A 20,950-nucleotide genomic window follows, 5' to 3' on the forward strand; every position below is an offset into this window, starting at 1 on the left:
TTTTGAGAATACGCTGTATAAGATATGATACATATATGACTAGATAGCTGTGAAGAAGATAGAAATATGATAAATTACAGGAATGATGAAAATTTATTGTCAGGATTAAGACTTTAGATTTATTTGACAGAATGTGGCATCGATTGATTGACTGATGTTCTGAGAGTTGGTTATAGGTGATTGCATTATATCATTCTTCGATTTATGGATTATCTGAGTTGATTTTCCAGATTTTGAGAATATTCTCAGAACTTTAATACCTGATTCGGTATTACTTGACTTGATGTGTTGCCACTTGATGATTATAATTCCTGTAACAGCTATTGAGCCGATTTTGAGATAATGCTATGAGGATATGATGAAAGAAAATCCGATTTCTTTGTGTTGAAATGTTACTATTGAAGTATATAATATCATATCAGACATGAATTGATGATATTAGATCAGATTTGATTTGAGACACACAAAGATTTTGAAGATGAATCTGTATGAAATAAAAACAGAGAAGAAAAACCAGAATTCGTAATTGAATGATAGATAAAACTTTTAAAGCTGAAACTGATTTGTTAAGCGGAAAAGTTATTATTGAAACATCATTCAATTCAGAATAGAGAAAAAGCAGAGTTTAATTTGCAGATTCAGAATATGAAGTTGACTATTGATCTTGAAGCACTGAATTGAATGACAGCTTAGACTTGATATATGTTCTATCTAGAACATCGAATGATATTCAGAAAGAAACAAGACGACACAAATACTGAACTTCATTGAATGAGATGTCAGATAGAATTGACGATGGAAAAGATTTATTCTTTTCAGCTTGATACAATGAATCCGAATTGTTCAATGAATTTGAATTGTTCCATGTATATAAGTGAAGGAAGTATCAGTAGATTCTTCCTATGTACTTTAATTAGATGAAATAGATATCGAAAAGATTCTGAGTTAAGTCGATTAGTCGACAAATCTTTAATTGAAGAAAGAAGCAGCTCAGAACGAATTCTTTTCAATGACTGAAAGTACAACTGAATAGATACCAAAGAGAATAGAAGCATATCCGAAGAAAGGATCTTATAAGAAATGAAGTGATGAGATACGAAGTTCAGAGTTATATGATTGAGGTAAGAATAACTTCAAATAATCATCCAGTCTATCAGACTTGATACTTGATTTGACTACGATTTCGAGGACGAAATCATTTTTTAGAGGGGAGGAATTGTAAGGCCCGAAAATATTAAATTATTAATTATGGGATTTGAGAATTAAATTTCATATTATGGGCTAATATTGATTTGAGAAGTTATGGAAATGATAGATTTAATTTTCGAGCCGAAAATACTTAATTTGAGAATTTACGAATTTTGAGAATTAAATTCTGATAATTCTTAAATTAAAAGAATAAATATTCGATTTGAATATTTATGGAATTCAAGATTAAATTCCATGTTTCGGAAATTAAAGAAGATTAATTTTGAAGATACAACTCGATAAGGGACTGATTTGCAAATATCAAAGTTGAAGGGCTAAAATGCAAAAGGCCGGGATTATTTGATTAATCCGAATTTATTTAAATTTAATTCGAGAATATTTAATTTGGGAATATTTAGAGTTTTGATTTAAATTCTAATATTTTTAAATTATTTAGGATTGAAATTGAATTAAAACGAAGGCCGATGACTGAATTGCAATTAATGGAGACTTGAGGGACTAAATTGCAATTAAGCAATACATATACGATTTTAATTATAATTATCAGCATGAATACGTGTATCACTCATATTTCATTCAGAAAAGTTTGAGAGCCAAGAACAGGGGAGCCGATCCCTCCATCTTTGTTGCTTCGACGATTTTCAAAATGCCGTAACTTTTGCGCCGGTCGTCCGATTTCGATTCCGAAAAGTGTTCTGGAATCCTTGAAACGAGGCCTTCGAATTGATGTAAGTTTTTGAGTACTTCATGTATGTTTATGGATCGAAATATTACAGAAATTAGTATGTTGATATATAATCATGTTCTTCAACTTGTATATGTTCCGATATCGAAACCGAATAGACGAACAACTATTGTTTGCATGAGATGTGAATTTCCAGCTATGGTTCGAACTCTCATCCTTCTAATATGGCTGATTTATGATATATGTTGGCTGGTTTAATATGTAAAAGAGTTTGAAAGGATTGAGACATTGTTCGGGTATCGAATTTGAGCCATTACGCCGTTGGTTTTGCGGTTTATGAATTCTGAGAGTATGATGCTGTTGAGTTCGAGATTATGATGCTAAAATGACAATGATTTTAGTTGAATCATTTAGATATATTGTTGGTTTGATATATATACATGAGTGTATATAAAGTTTGAATGATATCGATATTTCGTCGGTTACCGAGTTTGAATCGCTACGCCGTCGATTGATGTTTTGAAGCCATTTTTGATAACCAATGACTGAACTAAGATGTTATTGAGATGAGATGTTCTTTGAAATGTTATCGTTGATATAACATTTTTATTTCTCAGTTTCAGACTTGTTTTGAAGATTAACGACGCATAACTCCGAATGAGAACCGAAGAAGAAGAAGTGGAAGTTTGAAATGGCTTGAATGAAGATATATTGATGAATTTGACTCGATTCTGAAATGAATGAATTGAACGAAGCTTGATGTGAATGTTTTGAGGTTGTATCTCAGATTTGAAGAATTCAGAACAGAAGAAATATGAAGGTAAAAGTGGACTACTACTTGAATGGGATTAAAACTCGAGATGGTTTGTATCGAGTTCCCTAAATCACATACTTATTTGATTACTTGTTTTTATATGAATTCTTGAATGAGGCTATGATGTGAATGAATTCTATATCGATGTTATATGTTGTATTCATCTTGTGAGACTTGTTCTTTGATTTTGAAATGAACGGAAACGTTCGAATAGACGATTTGAGGAACTATATGTGTATGGCCTGGGTGGTTGAGATAGCCTAGCGTCTGATTTACATGTATGGTGGCTTCAAAGTCTAGAGAAGCAAGATAAGTAGCCCCACCTTGATCGGGAGAGTCGGTGGTTTAGTTATGATATTTTCTTCTCGGGATCCCAACCGACGAAATGAGAGATTTCTTGAGAGAAGCCTATTTTTAATCATGCATTGTCTTTTATTTATATCATGAATTTGATATATAACTTGATTTGCATGTTAATTGCTTTTACTGAGAAATATATTTTTCACCGGAGTTATCCGGCTGTTGTCGTGTTTGTATGTGTGCATGACAACAGGTGGTTCAGGAACAGGGCAAAGACGGGCTTGATGAGTCGAGACTTAAGAGATTAGTATGATGATCCGGTTTAGATGTGTTGTTGCTTTCAAGTTATGCTAAGAACAAGAGTTGGAATTGTTTAGTTTAGACTTGAACTTGTAATCACATTTGATATTTATGTGTTTACTCTAGACTTGATGTATTGAAGGATATGTTATTATCTTATTAATGACTTCACTTACCTTGTTTCATGCTTTTTGGAACTTGAATAATGTTTCTTGCAATGAGTTGAGCTGATATAATGAAGCATGGACATTATTTGACAGCAACTGTGTGTGCAGCAGATTTCTGGCCTTTTGGCCTGCGCACGGGCGAGCCCTTGCTCGCGCGCGTGGGCCAAGCCCAAGGGGGCTCTGTCCCATTGAACTGCGCACGCGCGAGGGACGAACCCCGCGCGCGCGCAGGTCACTATTTAAAAAAAAAAAAATTCTTTTCTTTGAGGCTTTGATTCTTAGCCTTAATGTATGTTTCATAGATTATTTGTTGATTGAGAGATTTAGAACCGTGTCGTCACAGTTATAAATAGTTATGCGTTTTATTCAAATTAAATAAATTTCACATGATTAAAAAATTATAATAAAAATTAATATACACACATATATATATGTATATAACATTTGTGAGTATTAGATTTTTTTTTTTTGGGTATGGGTTGATTGTCAACCAAATCTTTTTTCCGTTTTATAAATTTTGCACCCATATGATGTTTGATATGTATTTCTCTTCACATATATTTATTAATATTTCTACATATACCTGTAATAATTTTTCCTCGTATTTTTCTCAACTAAGTTTGATGCATATGATGAATCACTTTCTAATTCATTTATCTATTATAAATATAAATTTTGTTAACTTAATTACTGAATTATAATAAAAAATATATTATACATAAAAAAAATTAACACGTAACACACACACACACACACACAGATATATATATATATATATATATATATATATATATATATATATATATATATATATATTATCATCTTATAATGTAATGCATATGTGTACCATAATACTATTTAAATAGCGACAATACATATACATTGTGTGTATAATGTAAAATATAAATATAATGTTTTGTTTTCATATAATACAATATTAATTTTTTTAATAATATATAATTTTAATATGATATGTCTTTTTCTTTCTTTTTTTTTTTCCTTTTTTTTTTGTAAATTTATAGTTTTGTGGGTTTGTTCGTAATTTAGAGTTGAACATTTAAAAATATTTGCTTTTAATATGATATGTCTCTGTTTACAATTTGATAGTTTTGTGGGTTTGTTTTATAATTTAGGATTGAGCATATCAAGATGCAAGAGATCATCTCTAAGTTGTCTTATTGTTTGGTTTGATGTATTATTAATATATATAACTTATCCCAATTAATTTCGCGTTATTTTCGTCATATTATTTATATATTTATTAATTATTAAGTTTATATCAATTAAATCAAATAAATTATAATCTATCATCAAATCAAATAATGTATTAACTATTTTTTCTTAATTATTTTTAATTTACATTATATTACTTATCTATGTATTAATTATCCTATCACTCAAACCAAACATGATAAGAAATAACTCAACATTGTTTTTTGTCCATGTTCAAGGTTTTTATTTCTTTATTTTTTAAAGCATATGCAAGGGAAATATTTGAACATGATATAATACAATGGAACTTAATTTACGAAATATTTTATTTTATAAGTGATTACTACACTCATATTTTATTTTTATTTTATTTTATTTTATGACGATGAAATTTATAGCATTATCTTTTTTTTTACGGTTGTAATCGTTATCTTTTAATGTGTACTCAGTGAATTTTCGAATTAACGCAATATCTTAAAAATCATGTTATCTAAGTAGATCAAACTGCAAGAGATTACCTAAGAACATGTAGAAAGAATCAAATTATTGATATTTGATAATTATTTAAGTGTTCACCTGAAAACTCTACCAACTTGTTTTTTTTTTTTTTTATCGTTACTAAACGTATGTATGCAGCCAGCAGGGGCGGAGGCACATAGTCCCTTAGGCCCCCCCCAAAAAAAAAATAGTATATATATATATATATATATATATATATATATATATATATATATATTGGTTTTGTTTGATATTTTTTATAATAAATTTTAATGGGTTGTGCCCCATTTTTTTAAATATATAATAAATTGGCTTCTCAAATAAAATATAGTAATTTATTTTAAGTGACGATCAAACTATTTTTTTTAAGGGATATTTGATTTATTTTTTCTATTCGACTCTTTCGAGTGGACGACCAACACAGTGACACACAACACTCGATTAAGATTTAAGGTTATTTTGCTTTAAAAAAAGATTTAAGGGCATTTCGTAAATGATTTCAGTTTTTTTTATGTATTTTTTTTTTTCATATCGTGTATTTTAAATCATTTTTTTCTCAAAAAATTAGGTTTTGGTTTCTTGAGAGCATATATTTCTTAATTCTTCTATTTATTTTTTTCTTATTTTAAATCTTTGTTTCATTTAATTATGAGACAACACATTCGATATCAATGTTAGAAATACTAAAATTTATTGTAAAAAATAAAATTAGCATTGCTAATTTTTGCGTTTTTGATTATTTTTATTTGACTATTTCTATATGTTGAATAATTGGTCGAAAATATTTGTGGATAACAACGTACTTTTACTATATTCATGAATCATAATGTAATTTAATTGATAAAGATATAATAGATATTGTTAAATAAACTAGCAGAAAATTGAATGCAATGAATCTCGCTTTATCTACTATGTTTTATCTAAAAAACTTTGCAGAACATGAGATGTTGCAATTAAAAATCCAATTTGAGTATTTTGATCATGTTCGACAACTTTCTTATATTAGAACTCACTCGAAACTTATTTAATTGTTTAGATCTTGAGAGAGGTTTGAGCTTACTCCCCCTCTCTTGTTTTTTTTTTTTTGATTTCTAATAATATCTCTATTTTTTTTATAAAAAAAATCAAAAATATATAACGTTTACGCTTTCAGTTCTTCTTCGTTGGCCCCCCCCTCTTACGTGATTCTGGCTCCGCCCCTGGCAGCCAGCAATGTGTGTCCATATATAAACTTATATTAAAACACAACTCGAAACAAAAAATTTAGAAGGAATTTATTTTCCGGTCCTTCTAAGTTGTTCTAACTTGTGCAGATTAATTAATTACGTGGACCGTTTTCTTCACACAAAAGACTCCAAGCTAAATGTTTATTAATCTAGTCAAGAAATTTCCACGAAGTTTAAAAGGACTTATTTAAATTTCAAAATCCTCATTAATTAACCCAACAAATCATTGTAAATGAACAATTTTTTTATTTATAAATGTGTCAAGGCCATTTACTTTGAAGCTATGTAGATAAAGTTTTTATGAGACGGTTTTACGAATTTTTATTCATGAGACGGTAAATTTTGCTCATATTTACAATATTAACAATTATTTTTGTATAAAAAATAATACTATATCAAAAGTGACTCAATCAGAAAAATAATCTCATAAAATTTACCTATAAAACCGTTATACATGAATTTTTATGGGTTTTTTTTTGTGTGATCGTAAGATTATGCTATATATAGAAACGGAGAATATAATGAATAACTTAATGATAATGAACTCTTATGAGAAAATCAAATGTGTTAATTTTATTTTATTTTTTGAAAGGATATATGTGTTAATTTTATAAGATAGATATCAAAGTTAATTACATTCACATGTTAACCACTTCCCGTACGTCAGTGTTTAATTTCATTTCCAAAAGGAAATTAAATTAAATATCGTAATCAAACAAATTAAAAATCATAAAGTAAATTAAGCACACACATAAAATATATAATAATTTGAAGCCTTAATTAATGCGTCAAACAATTAAGAAAAATATTACCATATATATGGATTAATATATGTACAAGTAAAGTCGAATCATTGGCATTATAATCAATCCATCAATTTTCTTATTAACTCCCTTCGCTCCACGTGAGAACGACTGATCATCTTGAAGACTGAAGAAATCGTTGACTTGAATTTAATTCGCTTTACCAAGCCCTTTATCTTCACTATCGCATATCAATTAATTAATTACAATCAACATATTAAAAAAACAAATCGAAGTGTATTTATATATATTATTCTAATTTAAAATTTCATATTCTATATCTATATTATTGTAAACATCTCGATCTTTGTCCAATTTGAATAAGGTTGTATAATTTTATTTAATTTTAAATTTATCAATATTTGAAAAATATTTAATACATCTATTACTATTTATTAAGTTTAAACACCACATACAAACTGAATGATGTTTTAGTCTGATTCTTTTTAATCCAAAAATACTCATCCACTAACCCAATGTCCTACCCATACATGTTCTTTCTATCATTTCCAATTTACACTTTTTTTTATCCCCTTTTTAATTCGCTTCATTTCCTTCCGAATTATGTGGAGAGGGCTGTTCTCATGTCTATACATAAATATTCATGTATTTGTCGCGCACACATCGGGTGTGACTCAATTACTAGTATTAATTATGTGTGCCCTCCGACGACTAATATAAATATACATCATAATATTAGTTCTTTTAATAAATAAATTTTATTTGTCATATGATCATGATAAATACTCGAAGTGTAACATAGAAAAACCCTAAGATCCGGATATGAAATGCCACAATTTCTCGTGTCAATAATCCTCTTCAATGTTTAAACTTTAAATATAATTTAATTACGCTTAAAATCCAAAAATAATAAGTAATCGGTCGTAAATTTCTCCTTCAGAAATACGTGGGATAAGTTGACATGATTAATAAAGAGTGAATGAAGAAGATACGTTTCACGCGCTGGAGAAAAAAAATTAAAAAAATTAATCGACTTTCATGATTCAATCGAATTTCTTCTAGAACAACAATTAATGAAAAATAATTAATAGATATCAACTCAAATTAATTACGTACGTTTGATGTAATCTCTACATCTAACCAGTTTTGTGAGTGAATATTTTACTTGATGATCTATATATTTAAATAAACAGTACATGTTAATTTTTCAAATAAATTGCGTGATCTTAAATAGTGATTCCAATGTTTTATATATATATATATATATATATATATATATATAATATGTCTGTACACATTGCACATATGAAAATCGAATCATTCAGGTTGCATTTTGGATCGAAACATTGTTTGAATTTGCCACGCAATACTGTTCACAAGATCTCTGGGATCTTCTACCGAACTATCCGTAATTTTTCTAGATCTTTCAATAATATGACAATATGAATTAAATGGAAAATTTTATTTTACCCCATGAGTTTTACCCCATGTAATAGGTGAAAGCACATGATTGATCAAATTATGTGGGCCCCACATGATTGATATGGGGTCCCCATGATTTGGATCAATGAAAGAGTTCCACCTACCCCATAGGATAATGCCCATGAGATAGGATTGAAGTAACCGAATTAAATATGATAATTTCAAGTACTTCATCAATATGTAGACACTACCAAAAAAAAAAAAAACCCCCGAAGTTGATTCAGTGGATCCGGATCTTACCGGGTGGGCCGGGTTTGCAAATTAATTGCAATCATGCAGCGAAACCCTATGGCCATGAATTATAACATGTCTCACATTCTCTATATATGGTAATGCAAGCACCTTATAATAATTGCCATTTGCCAGGTGTTGTATTTGTTGGAATTAAGGTTTGCTTGTGATGGCCATGCATGACATTGCAAAGAAAGTTGGCATGATCATTGAGCTCTAGGCTTGATTTGAGCAAGAAACAGGCAATAGTGTAAGTATAAATAGGTAGGAATTACTAAATGGTTATGGTAATCATGCTAAGTGATATGCTTTTGGATGTATATTTTTTAAATTTCGATATTTAGGAAGTGTTTGCAATTACTAAAAAAAAGTGATTGTTAGCTTTTGGCTTAAAAAATCATTTTTGTGTGTTTCTTAAACCTAGATTATGTGTTAGCTTATGCTTAACTTAATTGAAATCCAAAAGTTAGTGATGTGGTGATTATGATTCTTCAAAAGTGATTCTAATAAGAAGGTCATTGTTAAAATCACTCTAATCACTTATTTATCAAACACTACTCAACTTTGATTTTTAAATTTTCACATTTGTTTCCAAACACTATCAACTTTTGATTTTTCTTAACTTTTTTATAATCTATAAAATAATCACTTCTACAAAAACACAATCTATTGCAAACACTCCCTTAGTTAACAGATTTTTTTAGAATTAAATTAAGTTAATCAAATTACGTACTACATGTTTTAATTGTTACCTTTTAACACTCTTGAAATATAATTGTGCTTACTGGATTGATTAGGGGTTAATACCGATGGTAAAGTGAATGGATTGTAAGGTTAAAGTGAAATCTGACACTTATAAGGGAGTGTTTGCAATAGATTGTGCTTTTGTAGAAGTGATTAATTTATAGATTATAAAAAAGTTAAGAAAAATCAAAAGTTGGTAGTGTTTGGAAACATATGTGAAAATCTAAAAATCAAAGTTAGGTAGTGTTTGATAAATAAGTGATTAAAGTGATTTTAACAATGACCTTCTTCTTAGAATCACTTTTGAAAAATCATAATCATCACATGACTAGCTTTTGAATTTCAATTAAGTTAAGCATAAGCTAACACATAATCTAGGTTTAAAAAACACACAAAAATAATTTTTTTAAGTCAAAAGATAACAATCACTTTTTTTAATGATTGCAAACACTCTTTAAGTAAGAGACTTTATCTTTATTACTTATTTAATAAGAAAAAAATTTGTGAAATGACATTTCTCAATTGGCTTATTTATGTTTTTACTTCCGCTTATTGTTCAATTTTCGATTCAATGCCATATTTTGGGTTTACATTTTCATTGAAGACAAAACGAATAATTAAGGGAGTGTTTGCAATCACTAAAAAAAAGTGATTGTTAGCTTTTGACTTAAAAAATCATTTTTGTGTGTTTCTTAAACCTAGATTATGTGTTAGCTTATGCTTAAGTTAATTGAAATCCAAAAGCTAGTCATGTGGTGATTGTGATTCTCCAAAAGTGATTCTAATAAAAAGGTCCTTGTTAAAATCACTTTAATCACTTATTTATCAAACACTACCAAACTTTGATTTTTAGATTTTCACATTTGTTTCCAAACACTACCAACTTTTGATTTTTCTTAATTTTTTTATAATCTATAAATTAATTACTTCTACAAAAGAACAATCTATTGCAAACACTCCCTAAATATCGTATGATAAATTTTTCAAAATTTTGTGCATAGATTTCAAATTGTAATTTTGTTAACAAAAACAATAAATGATGCTAAAAAAAAATTGTGGGCTTTTACTACGAAAACTTAAACGTACATGCTGGCCCAATTATATATAGGCGGGCTTCCAATGCGATGTTGGGACGACCTATGGGCCTCAGTTTGTAGTTTTTTTTTTTTAACCACCCTCAGTTTGTAGTTAGTGGCAAAATAAATTGAAAGAGAAATGGGGCCTCTTATATAGTCTAAAAACCGGGTTAGTGTATGCTACATCGAGAGTGTTTCTCTCCCTATTTCAATACCATTAGATAACGTGGGACCCATATTGTTTAATGAAAATTGACATGTGTGTTGATGATCCAATGGTTGATATTTGACCACATCATGGGATGAGAAGTACTCCAGGTGTAGCATAGAATAATCCCTAAAAACCGTGCACACGTGTCGAAATAAAATGAAAGTGTCGAAAAGCAATACGAATTTAGCTGTGGAGCAATACCAATGAATGTTATTTCCATTAACAATGAAAATATATCTTCGATGGATGTTTGAATTGGCGACGTATGTGAACGTTTGATCAATGTTCATAAATATGATTCCATATCAATATTTTATCAGGAAAATCTATCACACAGAATTTGCTCAGTACAATTTACTTGTCTAACCCAAGATGCACCTAGCTACTAAAATATCTGGAATTCATTTATTATGAATGTTTATTTTATATTTCAAATGATGAAAATGTGTATTTCTAGAGTTGATAGGGGTGGGGCATTTGATTACAATATCCGGACAGAATCCATATGATTTCAAATAATTTGAGCGGCTCCGCAAATCGTGTTGAGTCACGTGGTAGTTAAATCAATGAGATATTATTACTTAAATTACATGGTAGGGGCACAGTCCTCTATTATGATTCACATCTCTCTTGATTTCCCACTAATCGCACTATACGTTGCACAATCACATCCATAATATCGAAATCAAATCAAAGTACACATAAACAAACCCTTAATTGGTTTTTATTATTGATTACCATAAATAGATTATGTCATCTTTAATATATTGTTTTAAGCGTACATCTAATGATGTACGCATCATCGATATACGTGAGATTAACAGGAAATTTTTTGTGAGAAAAAATATTTATTTTTAGACATAACTTCATGATATTGTAGTAGTTTTTTAAGAAAGCTTCTAAAAAATCATTTTTGATTATCATTTTTGATTATCTGGATTGGTTAATGTAAGAACCTAGCCAAAACCTTCCACCAACCATTGATTTGCTTTGGTTAATTATTTATATATATTATTATTATTTTTGGGTTAGGATATACTTTAAATATCGATTGATTCTAGTCTAGCTAGGAACCTACACAGTTAGATTCAAGTTCCAAAGAAAGCAAATTAATTATGAAACATTAATTATTGGTATTCGTCATCGGTAGCCGTTTACAATACTAATTTGAGCAACCTTTCATCCAATTCAATAATTTTTACTACCTTTTTCGTGACACCTTGTTCGTCAAGATAGAAATTCATTTTTATATATTCTAATTTCAGTCTTAATCTATAAAATTTTTATTTTTTTTCTTAGCAATTTGTTTTAAAAAAAACGAGGCCACTGTCACATTAGAGAGAAATAAAATCGCACTGAAAAACTCACAAGTGACAAAAACCAAATCGCTAGTTTTCTAGCTAGACGATCTCGAATCAAACCATGGTGAAAACAAATACTATTAACATAAAAATAATATTTGAGTAAAAACTGGATAACTTCGACCCTGTTACTCCATGAGTGGTGTGGAAGTATTTAATTGGTCCAATCATATGGGGCCCACATCAATCACGTGAGATCCACATAATTTAAACCAATCACAGCACCCCACATCACCCATGGGTAATATCTCATGGATAGGATCGAAATTTCCGTAAAAACTCCATTTCACAAAAGTTTTTGCTTTATATTATATAACAAAATGCGAATCACGTATCTGTTAATTGGGAATCCAATTTTAAAGATCGCATGCAAAACCACCAAGATATGAAGATTTTGTTTGTATCATCGGAAGATATTTTAAAACTTCAAGAAATAGCTAGCAGTTGACTTTCCTTGCGCATATAAAGCCAAGGCCAGCCTTCCTTTCTCTACACTCGTCATCGCTTCTCTTCTCAAAGAACAAGAAAAACACAACACATTTCACGTACGCACAGAAACATGATCTGTCTCTATGCAGAAACCCCCATTTCAACACTTGCATTGATCCTCTACACTTGCATGTACATCCCATTTCTCCACATCACACAAGCATTTTCGGCATTGCTCGCCTTCATTTTCCATCCACACCGATACCCAGAGAGCACCAGTTTCCAGTGCGAGCTGGATCTTCCAGTTTCGAGAGTTTGCGACTTGGCGGTGTTGCGCGATGAGAACGGGGGAGGTGAAGAGACATGCTCGATTTGTTTGATGGATTTCGAGGGCCAAGATTTGGTGAACAGGTTGCCTAATTGCGGGCACTTGTTTCACGTGGAATGCATTGAGAAATGGATGGATAGATGCAAATTTACATGTCCCATTTGCAGGGCTAACTTGGTGTTGCATCTTCATCCTAAGCTATGCATAAAATGGTTGCCATGCTCATAGTTTCCAGCGTCTGCATATTTAAAGTTATTGATCCACATTTTTTGAGTTTCGATCTGAAACGTTTGATTTGCCCTTTACATGTAATTTATGGAAACAAATTAGTGCAAAAAATCATTTCAGTAACATTAAAATTTTAAAGTTACAGAGCAAGGAGTTGAAACCTGAGATAAGTGATGCTGCTTCCACTCGACCATGACGAAATTCGAATCAAATTATATAATGCTTCAGCTTGCTTACACCTTTAGGCTTTAGATACAATGGTAGAGATCAAAACTAACTTACAACATCAACTATTTTTTAATTTTTATTTATTATTTTGACAGCAACATCAACTATTAATGAACAGAAATATCTAACACATCGATTAATTGCGAACCGTCTGAGTGTTACCTACCCACGGTTAAAACTCGACGGATGTGAAATTGGCATGATCATTGATGAAATTTGATGATCTACAGCAGGCAGCAGCTTCAAAATTGACCATCATCGAGCCACCTTGGCGCCTTCAGGAGCCAAAATAACGTTCAAAATCTTGTTCGGAACATAGATTGTCTTTTTGATCGTTTTCCCAGACAGAAACTTGGACAGTTTTGAATCCAATGAAGCAAGTTTAAAGGCATCTTCTTCTGTGCAAGTTTCTTCAACCTCTATGGTTCCTCTGGTCTTACCGTTTATCTGTACAGGTAGCACCACAGTTGACTCCTTCAAGAAAGCAGCATTCACCTGCCATTATTACCAAGTGATAATCACGGATAAGAATATACAGTTATATCATCGCTCGCTGCTTTAACAGCGTACATACTTCTAACTTTATTTATGTAATGTCAAGCATTCAACCCAAAGCATGATCCAGATACTTAAACCACCTCGCAAATTAACTTATTTGAGGGAATGAACTTTCAAATTCGCGAATAAGAAAGACAGGTAGAAAGTAGTTGACACAAACAGAGCCTTATCAATCTGGTAATAAAGCCGCTTCGTGTTGAACCTCTAGCAAGATTCAAATGGAGACCTGTTACCACAAGTAATACCTTGGGGAAAGGCTCGTAAGCCAGTGAACTTGAGTGTCCGAGACGGTACCACAGCTCCTCAGCAATGTGTGGTGCATACGGTGAAAGCAACAAAACAAAATCTTCCACAATGGATCTTGGTAGTTTGTCCCACTAAAACAAGAAAAAGAAAACTGTGAAAATTCTTGACCAATTTACAGCGACAATCAAATTAGCTGAACTAGCTCGATATGATAATGTTTGAGCAAAGTTGGACACATATTCAGTCCCAGATTTCCTCCAATTAAAACCCTTCAGGGAACCAAGGCCGTTCCTCATTTTTCTATGGAAAAGCTACAGTTCCGTAACACACTCAATCAATGAAGAGTCAAATGCGCAAGTATAGATGATTTCCAAATAAGAGAAATCAAAATAAATAAAATTAAATAAAACCTAAACTGGGAAAAACATTTGTGTGTTAGCGTGTGGTGGGGGTGGAAAGAGACCTTATATGCCGCGTTAGTGAATTCCATCATAGCAGAAATTCCAGTATTGAAACGTGTTCCTTCAATTTCTTCAGTTACCTTTCGCAACCAAAAAAACATTAATAATTCAAAAGAATAAATTCAAATTTCCACTCATAAATCAGAAATTTAATAATTAAAGAAGCTTGGTACTTTCAAGCTCATTTAAGGTGGGCGAGGCAATGCGTATGTTAAATTTTCATTATTCCTGAAAGCTGATCGCATAATATATATCTACTTATCAAACACTTCTATTTTACATCTAATAATTTTTTTGGCTTGAAGGCATCACAGTCAAAATACGAATTTCAAAGGTGAATATCAACAGAAAACAGAAGCTAAATAATCTGGAAACTATTACCTTACTGATACATCTATGAAGAACACTAAGTTGTTCAACAGTAGGTTCCTCAACAAAAACAACTGTTCCATCTCTGAATTTTCCATCAGGGGATGGTGAACCAACAATCAATCTCCAAACTCTGGCCAGAAAACGGTGAACACCTTCGATACCACTAGTACTCCATGTTTTCGAGTCTCTGGAAGTGCAAACACGAAAAGTTAGTGAGAGGGTCAGAAGATAATTTCGTTAAAAAAAAAAAGATATTACAAAGGAAAAAAAACGCATACCTAAATGGACCCATGAACATTTCATATAATCGAAGAGAATCTGCACCATACTCAGAAACGACATCATCAGGATTAATGACATTTCCCCTACTTTTACTCATCTTGTAAGCACGGGCAATTACGCGGATACCAGGATTGCCTTTCAGCACAAAAGAATCACCAGACTTTACAATCTGTATCGGAAGAATATGAAAACTTTACCGAATGATGAATTGCATCCCGTCATTAAAATTTAACAACGCACAAAGTTTAATTTTGGAACACGATGAGTCAATGAGACGAAAAATATGTAGATATCTGACAAATATGAAATCCCAAAAGGGCATGCCTGGTCCTCAGTTATGCTTTCTTGACTGAATTTACTCATTGGGTCGACCAAGTCTGCGGATACCAAATTCCCATCAGGATCCTTAAATGCCATATATTGGACCTGCAAGTAAAGCCAATAAAAATTTATATTGGCGAACATGCATCATTCAGGATTTTAGCAACCTAAACTCACTTCACCGAGTATTATTCCCTGGTTTATGACACATTTAAAAGGTTCCTTCGTTGACACAACACCGATATCAAAGAGAACCTGTGGCAAAAGTATCCCACATTATGTCACAAAGCAAATAGGAAAAAAAAAAAACAAAAGTACATTTGAAATAAAACTCAAAGAGACACAAAACAACAAGTAACAAGGATCGGTACATATGAATCGAGCCTAATTTCGAATACAAACCTTGTGCCAGAATCTAGAATAAAGCAAGTGAAGAACAGCATGCTCAGCACCACCAACATACACATCAACAGGGCTCCAATACCTGCATGTGAATAGATTCTATGACTAGCATAATAGATCCTAGCATCAAATGGAAAAACAATGCTACCCAAGGTAAATCTTCAAAGATGAATAAAACTAGAGGTTAAATTTACTTTTCTTTTTCCTTGTCCACCAATGCCTGGGAATTTGAAGGATCCATAAACCTCAGATAGTACCTGGACATCAAAAAATTGATAAATAAAGATTCCAATAGGAAAACAGAGCCAGCCAGAGTTTTAAATTAAGAACCGAATCACAAAAGATTAATATCTGAATAACACTGTAAAAATGCAACTTGATTAGAACATCAAAGTTTTTACAAGATAATGATCAACCCTCTCAAGGATAATGGCCCTGGAGCAAGAAAAATTTCCCAACAGAGTATAATTGTCCTCTTGCCCAAGCAAGTTGCCTTCACTAAGGACCATCCTAGTGTAAAATTTTAATAAAAGAGGCTTTTTAAACTTTTTGCGTATTTTGTATTTAATTGTCTTGTCCCAACCCTCTAGATCTCAGCAAACTGTCCATGACAGATTTATTGGTCATTGGTAGTATTTTTTACATCATTTAAAAAAGGACCCAGAGAGAGATGAATTTAATATATGGAAAAAAGATGTACCAGCAAGAGCCAGCCCACTGCGGCATTGTGTTTGTTTCTCGTTGAGCAGGCCTGCCAGAGGTAGGATCGATTGTTTTTACCTGACATGGGTCACATCCACCAACAGGCACAGGCAATTACTTCATAAAGAAAACACAAAGGGGAAAGGAAGTTACAGAACATAGTGATGAAATTTTTGTTTAAATTTTAGGAGTTGACTGAAATAAGAAAACTCAAATTCATTCATAACTCTTAGGCGGTCATGTAGCAAGTGATCTTAATGACAAAACAAAATTAGTAACCAAATAGTGAACATACGAATTGTTCGGTCCACAAACTTGATTGGCACAAAGTCATAGAAAGAGATAGCATACCCAAGAGAGAGCCTTTGTGAGTGGTGGCTCCCCTGTTCCAGTAGGAGTAAAATCATCCAACTCAGGAAGGGTAAGAGGTAGCTCAGCTTCGGATATAGGTTTGACTTCACCAGTATCATCTGGGAAAATTACTGGGATAGGCTCTCCCCAATAACGTTGCCTGGCAAAAAGCCAGTCCCTTAACTTATAATTAACCTAAAGCACATAAAATTGTTAAAAGCATGGATTTTGGTTACTGGACAAAAAGAAATGAATAATATAAACTACGAAAAAGACGACATTGCCAAACAAAAGTCCTACCATACAAAGAAAAAAGACTGACCTTTTTCATCCCATTTCCAGTCATTTCAAGCCACTCAATGACTCTAGAAGAAGCATCTTTGCTATTTAGACCATTAATGTTAAGCCCTGACGTTGAACTTGATGAATTTACGATAGTACCTTCACCAGTGTAAGCCTTTTCTATGTAACTGAAACTGCTGTTACCCGGTGTCACTACCTCATATATTGGAAGCTTGTACTTCAGAGCAAACTCTTGGTCACGTGCATCATGCGCAGGTACAGCCATTATTGCTCCTGTGCCATAGCTGCTCCAAAAATTTGCACATCATCACAAAATTAACAAACTAGTTAATCAAACACATACATAGATCATGTACATGTAAAAAAATTATATTTTTTAAACATTGTATATTTATTGCAAAATTATTTGATAATTTCCTACAGAATTATCAATAGAGGCAAATTCGAAAAAACACATTTAATTTACAAGAAAGAATTCTCCAGCTCCTTGCTGCTTGATGACAGAAGTAGATTCTCATCAAGGATTGCAAAAATTAAACGGTACATGTCACTTGAGCACCTCAGATTTCAGAAACAATGTGGATACCTTCCCAAAACATAATCCGCAACCCAAATTGGAATAGCCTCGCCACTAACTGGATTTCTTGCATAGCAACCAGTGAAGACCCCGGTCTTTTCCTTTTGGAGCGCAGTCCTTTCGAGATCACTCTTTCTAGAGGCCATTTCAATGTATTCTTCCACCTGTTGTCATGATTATTATTTTTTTGAAATGCCACAAACATTGAACTACGCCTAGAAAATAAAAAATAAAAGGCATACATCTTGGCTTTTGGCATTGGATACAATGGAGGAGAACAGCACGTGTTCTGGTGCGAGGACTAAGTAGCTTCAATGTAAGACAAATGCAATTAGAAACATTGTAAGTCCCACAAGAAACTTTTGAAATGACATGAATTAGAGGATATACGTCGCCCCAAATATCGTGTCAGGCCTCGTTGTATAAACAGTGATTTTAAGATCTCTTTCGGGTCTATCATCAAGAACATGAAATTGTAGCTCTGCTCCTTCTGATCTCCCAATCCAGTTCCTCTGCATTTCCTTAACACTTTCTGGCCAGTCAAGATCATCTAAATCTTCAAGAAGGCGGTCAGCATACGCAGTGATCTTCAGCATCCATTGCCGCATAGGCTGCTTGGTAATAAACAAACTGTAAAATCATAAAACCATCTAACAAATGAAAAGAAGAAAAAGCAAAAGTTGAATGTAGAATGCTGCAAGAGAACACAGCATAATTATAGAATAAAATTGAAAAAAATTGAAAAGGAAAAAAAAACATACTTTTCTTATTACAGGGTGACCACCACGCTCACTTACACCATCCACCACTTCTTCATTTGCCAGTACAGTGCCAAGTGCAGGGCACCAGTTGACAGGAACTTCAGCCTACATAACATGTTTAACATAAAAACCACACATCTTGTACGAGATGAAATCAAAATATTTGACAAGATTGATACCTGATATGCCAATCCTCTCTTCAAAAGCTGCAAAAATATCCACTGTGTCCATTTATAATATTCGGGCTCTGCGGTGGAAATTTCCCGATCCCAGTCATATGAGAAGCCTAACAATTTGAGCTGAAATAAAAACGAGTCAGTAAAAAAGAATTAAACCTCTCATGAAATCTTCACTTCTCCTCGAGTCTTGTAGTCATACCTTTTTCAATTTTTGAATAAGAAAATGTTGTTTTCAAATCATTCTAAGTCTGAATATAAAATCAGTTTTACATGAGAGTTGCAATTGGCATGGAGGATATGGATTGTATCACTGCTTTCTAGGTCAGTCAATACCACAAAGAATCTCAGAAATTACTGCATTAGCACTTGAATCAACAAAAAAATACACTACAAGACAAGATATCCGGTCTTTCTCCACTAGCTCAGCAAACAAGATAAACGGCATTAAGCAGCATGAATCACTCATGTTTGCATGATCTAGAAACACAGCACACATTGAAGACCTTGGAGAATATGTACCACATCAAGTTTCATAAATGAAGTTTCATAAATCAGATATAACGGTAGTAACCTGGGAGCGGAATCGATCAACATTTTTCAGTGTCGTGAATTTTGGGTGCGTCCCTGTCTGTCATAAGTGCATTTAAAATATTAAAAAGGAAAGGATATAATTTAATAGCAAACAACTAAGAAAGTATGTTCAGGAAGGAAAAAAATACCTCAATGGCATATTGCTCAGCGGGTAAACCGAATGCATCCCAACCCATTGGATGCAACACATTGAAACCCTGCATCCGTTTAAGTCTTGCAAGGATATCAGTAGCAGTATATCCAAGAGGGTGGCCCACATGTAAACCAGCCCCACTGAAAAAATGATGAATTTTTAAATGAAAACACCAATATGTGATCAAGATGAGGATGACGAGAAACTGTTGTTCAAGCATTTATAGAGTTAAAAAACAAGATATTAAGTTAATGACAAGGGGTTTGGACAGAGAAATATCTCGAGGACATACAGTATGATACCAAACAAAAGAAAACAGGAAACAAACAAAGCTCGTGAAATTTCCGAAACAACACAAAACCGAAAATGCAAGAAAGTGGAAGACTGTGACCTCGGATAAGGGAACATGTCGAGAACATAGAATTTAGGCTTGGAGGTATCAATCTCATCAGGCGTCCGAAAAGTTTTGTTCTCCTCCCAATATAGCTGCCATTTAGCCTCAATTTCTAGAAAAGGGTATGCTTTTCTCACTTGAGCTTCTTTCTGGGTATTAGTTTCCTCAACTTCTTCTTGTACTAGCCCATGAACACTTGTACCACCATTACCAACGCAATTGGATGGTCGGAGCCTGCAAGAATCTATGCAATAACGGCGGTACTGCAGAAATAACGGTCGGCTGCGTAGGAGGGAATCCGAAGGTGGCGGTGCCAAGAACAGAATCCGTGGAGCTGGTTGTATTTGTATGAGCATTTGGCGAGGTCTCCAGTGAACTAACTGCGAGAAATGAGGATTGGAAGTGTGGGGTGAAGGAATAAGAAAAAAACAGATATTTATAGATAGTTTCGATGGGCCAGTTAATTCGACCCAATAGGTTTAAATCTAATCAGCCCAGCAGCAAAAAGGTCGGGGTCCGAATGATTCAGAACACCATCGCTAACTTTTCAGCCTGACACACCCCAACAGGCAGCTGCTGCTCTGTCAAGACAGCCCATACGGTACACTGCTAGAGGGGGATGCCTTATGGGATTAAACATGTAATGATATTAAATGGTGTTTTTACGCCCGGCATTCTAACATACGGTCAAACTGGTTTATTAAGAACAAAAGAATTATTTGCCTTCATGATGTGGGAAAAATCACTTGTTGGAAGAAAAAAAATGTGATGCAGACCGCGTGAGAAACATATTAGGCTCTGTGGTGATCTTATGTGATCAAGAT

General features: G+C 32.6%; 1 protein-coding gene across 2 annotated transcripts; it reads right to left on the bottom strand.

The window, feature by feature from the left end:
* Positions 1–13,369: 13,369 nt before the first annotated feature.
* Positions 13,370–20,626, bottom strand: LOC140893347 (leucine--tRNA ligase, chloroplastic/mitochondrial). Of its 2 annotated transcripts, XR_012153120.1 has the most exons (21): positions 20,124–20,626; positions 19,728–19,872; positions 19,580–19,636; positions 19,009–19,128; positions 18,830–18,934; positions 18,459–18,679; positions 18,311–18,377; positions 18,078–18,232; positions 17,511–17,775; positions 17,189–17,383; positions 16,836–16,915; positions 16,330–16,392; positions 16,136–16,217; positions 15,911–15,988; positions 15,737–15,838; positions 15,409–15,581; positions 15,140–15,317; positions 14,761–14,838; positions 14,297–14,428; positions 13,623–13,988; positions 13,370–13,487 (listed from the first exon to the last, which is right to left on the bottom strand). XR_012153120.1 is itself a non-coding variant. In XM_073302405.1 (20 exons), the coding sequence occupies exons 1-20, from the start codon at positions 20,480–20,482 to the stop codon at positions 13,749–13,751; spliced, it is 2,895 nt and encodes a 964-aa protein (XP_073158506.1). In that variant the 5' UTR covers positions 20,483–20,625; the 3' UTR covers positions 13,380–13,748. The 2 variants fall into 2 exon arrangements, 1 of the variants encoding a protein (XP_073158506.1); XM_073302405.1 differs by having other exon boundaries at positions 13,380–13,988; positions 20,124–20,625.
* Positions 20,627–20,950: the final 324 nt, after the last annotated feature.

This window comes from Henckelia pumila, chromosome 1 (assembly GCF_033568475.1).
Source record: "Henckelia pumila isolate YLH828 chromosome 1, ASM3356847v2, whole genome shotgun sequence".
NCBI lineage: Eukaryota > Viridiplantae > Streptophyta > Magnoliopsida > Lamiales > Gesneriaceae > Henckelia > Henckelia pumila.

Coding starts and splice junctions, on each gene's coding strand:
- LOC140893347 (XM_073302405.1), bottom strand. CDS start 20,482: ATGCTCATACAAATACAACCAGCTCCACGGATTCTGTTCTTGGCACCG. Junction 18,935..19,008: donor AGAGAGGATTGGCATATCAG/GTATCAATCTTG, acceptor CATGTTATGTAG/GCTGAAGTTCCTGTCAACTG. Junction 14,839..15,139: donor TTCATAGATGTATCAGTAAG/GTAATAGTTTCC, acceptor TGGTTGCGAAAG/GTAACTGAAGAAATTGAAGG.